This window comes from Ptychodera flava, chromosome 4, assembly GCF_041260155.1.
Source record: "Ptychodera flava strain L36383 chromosome 4, AS_Pfla_20210202, whole genome shotgun sequence".
Taxonomy (NCBI): domain Eukaryota; kingdom Metazoa; phylum Hemichordata; class Enteropneusta; family Ptychoderidae; genus Ptychodera; species Ptychodera flava.
This window is the reverse complement of record NC_091931.1, coordinates 36,530,935-36,536,371: the sequence shown is the minus strand read 5'-3', so window position 1 is coordinate 36,536,371 and position 5,437 is coordinate 36,530,935. Positions and strand designations below refer to the sequence as shown.

Below are 5,437 nucleotides of genomic sequence, written 5' to 3'. Positions count from 1 at the left end.
TACTGAGCCAGATTTTATTAGACTTTGTATATATTTATTACCTGCCGATACAGGACCACAGGATGTTACAATACAAATACTACATATGTTATATACTACACATTTGCACTGAGGTCGATAGATTTTCTGGGCAAAGATTTGAAAACTGCTTTGTCCGAAATATGTTTCTTATTCATACACCATAGAGTGTTGTACAGGGGTCCACTCAACAAGCTCCTTCTCGTCAAACCACATACTTATTTCTTTCTGGGCACTCTCCACAGAGTCAGAGCCATGGATGATATTTCTGCCCATGTCAATGCAAAAATCACCTCGGATTGTCCCTGGTCTGGAGTCAGCCTGAAAATGACACGTAGATCAAATTCATTTCCGAAGTTTCTATAAGAGCACTGCTAATGGTTCATGAAAAAGTTAAAAAATCAACAACTAACGACACCCCAGTTCTCTTCATTCAGTATAGTGGCATGCTCATTTTGAGAAGATGAAATTTTGGTAGAAGACCACCTCAGTTTGAATATTTTTAGTAGTAAGGGACTCCAAAATATCTGAAATAGTGATGGTACTTGTTTGATAGTAGGATGCACTTGGTAGAATAACCACAATTGAAAACCAAACAATAATTGGCAATATTTTGTCAAAACAAAACATCATGTGCTCTTCCTAAATCACCATTTAACTTCTTCATCCCCAATTCCCTGTACATAGGCCCACAATCACCATTGATAACAATAGGTTTGGACCAAACCATGGTGGTGAAAAGGTTAATTAAATGAGAACAATCATCAGTACATAAAATTTACCAAAAGTATTTCCGTATCACTTAATCAAACATGGTGGCAGTAAAAGTATTAGATAACAACAATTTGACCTTCTTCATTACTTCTGTTGATGACAGTTTATCTTTTGAACTGGCTGTCTCCTCTCATGCATAAACTGAATGTCAGTGCTCTTTATCACATCGTGACACAAAATGCTTCATATATACTCACTGGATTGGTTTCCCCAAGCATAAAACGTCCGGTCTTCACAACATTCAAGCCTTCCCAGACCTACAGTGACAAAGCATGCTTTTGTTAAAGACAATGCTGTACTGTTGGTGTACAAAGTAACAAATCTGAACATAGAACAAACTTGTATATTAACATTGATTAAACATTTGACTAGTATATGAACATTGAATGAACATCTAACCAGTGACCAGTACATGTATGTGAACACTTAATGAACATTTGATCAGTGACCAGTATATGAACATTGAATGAATATTTGAACAGTACATCAAGTGACAAATCTGAACGTTGAATGAACATTTGACCAGTAAATGAACATTGAATGAACATTTGACCAGTGACCAGTATATGAACATTGAATGAATATTTGAACAGTACATCAAGTGACAAATCTGAACATTGAATGAACTTTTGACCAGTGTATGAACATTGAATGAACATGACCAGTATATGATCATTGAATGAGCATTTGACCAGCATATGAACACTGAATGAACATTTGACCAGTAAATGATCATTGAATGAACATTTGTCCAGTATATGAACATTAAATGAGTATTTAACAGTACACCAAGTGACAAATCTGAACATTGAATGAACATTTGAATGACAGTTTAGTTATCATTTTAAAATTCTTCACATGGGTAGGAAAGGTTGAAAATCCATGAAATTTATAAATTTTTCCATTTGATTACCTACCATGGGACAAACTGGTCCTGATGAGACATGCTTGACAAGCCCTGCGAAAAATGGCTTCTCGGACAAATCTGCGTAATGCTTCTTGAGAAGTGCTTCATCAGCCTAGAATACAAATTATTAAAATATGTGAAAACTGTTTTTCTTGAACATTACTGTCACAATCACGGTTTCCTTTTCATTGGCTGATATCAATCTATTCCATTCCACTCTGTTAAAGAGTACTGAATATGTTGAAACAATTCAACAAGCACTTGTGTGGGCCAAAGAAGTGAATAAGTGATCTTGTTCTTGTTGATATGGATACAGCTTTTCTCAGATCAGTCATTCACTAAACCCAGCCATCCATGGTGGCCATCTTTTTTTGTGTTATGGGGATTTGGAAAGTTTCAAACAAACTTGTGATTGGGCAAGGCCAAAGTGAGTTTCCCATCCACATGCTTAGGTTTTAGTTTTAGTTTTTTTGGGGAAACCAAATAAATACCTTTCTTCCAGAATTTTTCAGTTTGGCAATATTTTCTTGTATAACCAAGCAAAGACCTTTAAACAATTTTCTTCATCATTTGAGGTCAGACATCCCATTTTTAAAGAGCAATCATACGATTGAGACAATTTCTCTCTGATAAAAATTTGCATAAATGTTTTTGAAATGTTTTTAAGGTAGAACGCACCTCGGGGACAGATATTCGGGCCTTCTAATTTTATCAATTTTCTTCTGACATACCACTTGTGGGGGCTCATTTTGAAGCTCTTGGTGAAAGAAAAGTTTTCACCGTCTTAGTTTTTCGAAAATCGAAAATTTTATTTTTTCCCGTAGAGTTAACACAGGGATGGCGGCCATTTTGAATTTCAAATATCGAGAAATCGCAAGTTATTTGTCTCTCTAGTACCAAAGTTTGCACGGTGACCCCTGATTTTTATTCTTGCTTTGGTAAGAGACTGGTTTAAAGTTTCACTGAGGAAAGTTTGAGCAAAAGTTTAAGTCTTTCACTTTCGAGGTGCATATTACCTTAAGTTTCAACAATGCAAAGTAATTTTTCCACTTTTTTGTACTTTATCTGCTACATGTGAAACTGCAGACGTGTTCATTGTAACGCGAATGCGCCCGGGGAAAGAAATTCTGTTTTATAAATTGCTATAATACCTTGCAGATATGATGCTTGTGTGGACCCACTTTGAAGCTTACAAAAAGAACGAACTTCTTATGGTCTTGTTTTTGTGAAAATTGGAAATTCAATCCTAATCCCCCATCCAATACAGTAAACATTGGGAAAGCTGCAATTTTGACTTTCTAATATACGTAAATTCAATGTCATTTGTTTCCCTGTTTAAAATATTTGTATGTTAATCCTGGTTTTTATTCTTGATTTTGAAGAAGAATACCTTAAAGTTTCCTTGCACAAAGTTTGGACAAAGGTCTTTCACTTTTGAGAACAGTATTCTAAGAGTATAGAGTACATTTTGCCAAATGTCTGTCTTTGGCCATGCTCCACCATCCTAACCGTGCCAACTGATCGATACCAGTTTATGACTTTCGCTTTGAGTTGGTTCAGGGAATTTTCTGTGTTGTCTCTATACCAGTACATGCAACATGTGAACCATTCTTACAAAGGACAACTTCTTGAGTAAGTGGCTAGACACATATTTTGCTACGGGGGCGTACAAAAAGAGGATTGACTTGATCAGTGATCCAAAACAAGCGTGCATTCAACTTACAAAAAATAAAGCTACGCTGCTTTGTATCAGCTACAATACATGTATATGTAAACCATGCTGTTGTAAAACCAAACAAACAGCTGCGCTGCAACACGTGGTCCCCATATATGGAAAATGGCGGCAATGAAGATAAATGGTAATTTTCTAAGTGTGTGAGTTTTTGCAGAGTCACCTTCCATTTTTTATTTAACTTCATAAAGTTTTCAATTCTAAGGATGTGATGAGGAGATTCACTCATGTTTCATCTCAGTGAAAATCTTGGACTAAAGAAGTTATAAGTAAAACTTAATTCAGCTAAGCAGCAAAACCACATCAATCATTTTCTGAAAAAAAAAGAGAATAAATACCAAAGAAGGTATATCTAACATTTCACCAAACAGTATAGTCGACTACATAAATTGTTAATTAATTAAGTGTCACAGCACTGAAAATTATTTTCTTTTACCACTGAAAATACTAGCTTTCTTTTGATCAAATCAAGTTGCCCTACCACTGTTAAAATACATGGTTAGAAGGCATTAAAAGGTTGGTTTGATGCTTGACCTATTGACGCACCAAACGTGGTAATGGTAGAAATTTAAGAAATCACGAAGCAGCAACAAAGAAACAAGTTATTTTAATGCCTGAACACTGCCGTGACACTCACATGTGACCATCCTCTTCCTATAAACACGCTGCTGAGGCAGTCCTCTAACCATACATTACTGTGCAATGCTACAGCTCTGACTATAAACTCAGTATTTCTGAGGATCTGCACTACAAGTGGGTGAATTTGGCGTAAATACTGATAATGTGATATTATTCAGGATTCGAGTGCAGTTGGGTACTAACAGGATTCAAGTGCAGTTGGGTACATTTGTAAGTATACAATAATGGAAGAAATATTAAAATTTCAACAACAATATTCATAACTATAAATTTACTATTTTTTTTACAATTTTGTTAGGACTAACAATTCCTTAAAACCCTGTGTTAAAATAAACTATTAAGTGATCATCACTGTGATGTACATTAAATCATAATCTGCTCTCTGCATGAATTTGCTGTTAGGCTATTTATATATATATATATATATATATATATATATATATATATATATATATATATATATATATATATATATATATATATATATATATATATATATATATATATATATATACCTAATTACAGTACACCTTTTTGTATAACCTCAAACCTGCCATTTGCAAAACAATGGGGCTGTTTATAATTCACAATTATGGTAGTATGCACCTCGAAAGTTGAAGACTTAAACTTTTGCTCGAACTTTCCTAAATGAAACTTCCAACCATTTTCTTACCAAATCAACAATAAAAATCAGGGGTTACAAGGTTTGGACCAAGTGAAACAAATTACTCAACATTTTTCAAAATGGCTGCCATCCCTGTGTTAACTCTATGGGGTAAAAATAAAATTTGGATTTTCAAAAAACTGACACAGTGAAAGTTTTTCTCCCTCCAAGAGCTTTACATGTAAAACGAGCCCCTAAAAGTGGCTGATAAGAAAAGAACTGTAGAAATTTGAGAGTCCGAATATCTGTCCCTGAGGGCGTTCTACCTTTAAAATTTGACATTGTAACAATAACATATTTTTTCAATGAAGCCATGCAGACTTGACCACGGGGTCAAATTGCTGGTGTTTTGGTGAAGTTATTCTCCTAAAGATTGTGGTGATGGCTGAATCAATATTGGACTGCATTTTATAAAGTATCACGCCATTAGCAGCTTAATTGTACAATTACTACCGTTATATGTAGAAAGCTCAGAGACGAAGGTCATTGAACTTTTGTCCTTTTCGGACAATATTCTTCACCTGCATGAACTTCATGGCGACAAGTTTGAATCCCTTCTGTTCAAATCGCTTGATGACCTCGCCGATGATACCGCGTTGGACGCCATCAGGCTTGATCATGATGAAGGAACGCTCGGCCAGGTTTCTTTTCGACATGGCGTCTGTGAATGCTGCGAGGACCGTCAGGAGGGTGCAAACCATGT

General features: G+C 35.3%; 1 protein-coding gene across 1 annotated transcript; it reads right to left on the bottom strand.

Moving 5' to 3' along the window:
* On the bottom strand, positions 1 to 5,435 carry LOC139131627 (nucleoside diphosphate kinase-like). The gene is made up of 4 exons (XM_070697755.1): positions 5,256 to 5,435; positions 1,710 to 1,811; positions 990 to 1,049; positions 1 to 339 (listed from the first exon to the last, which is right to left on the bottom strand). Exons 1-4 carry the CDS (start codon positions 5,433 to 5,435, stop codon positions 169 to 171), a joined length of 513 nt encoding a protein of 170 aa, XP_070553856.1. The 3' UTR covers positions 1 to 168.
* Positions 5,436 to 5,437: the final 2 nt, after the last annotated feature.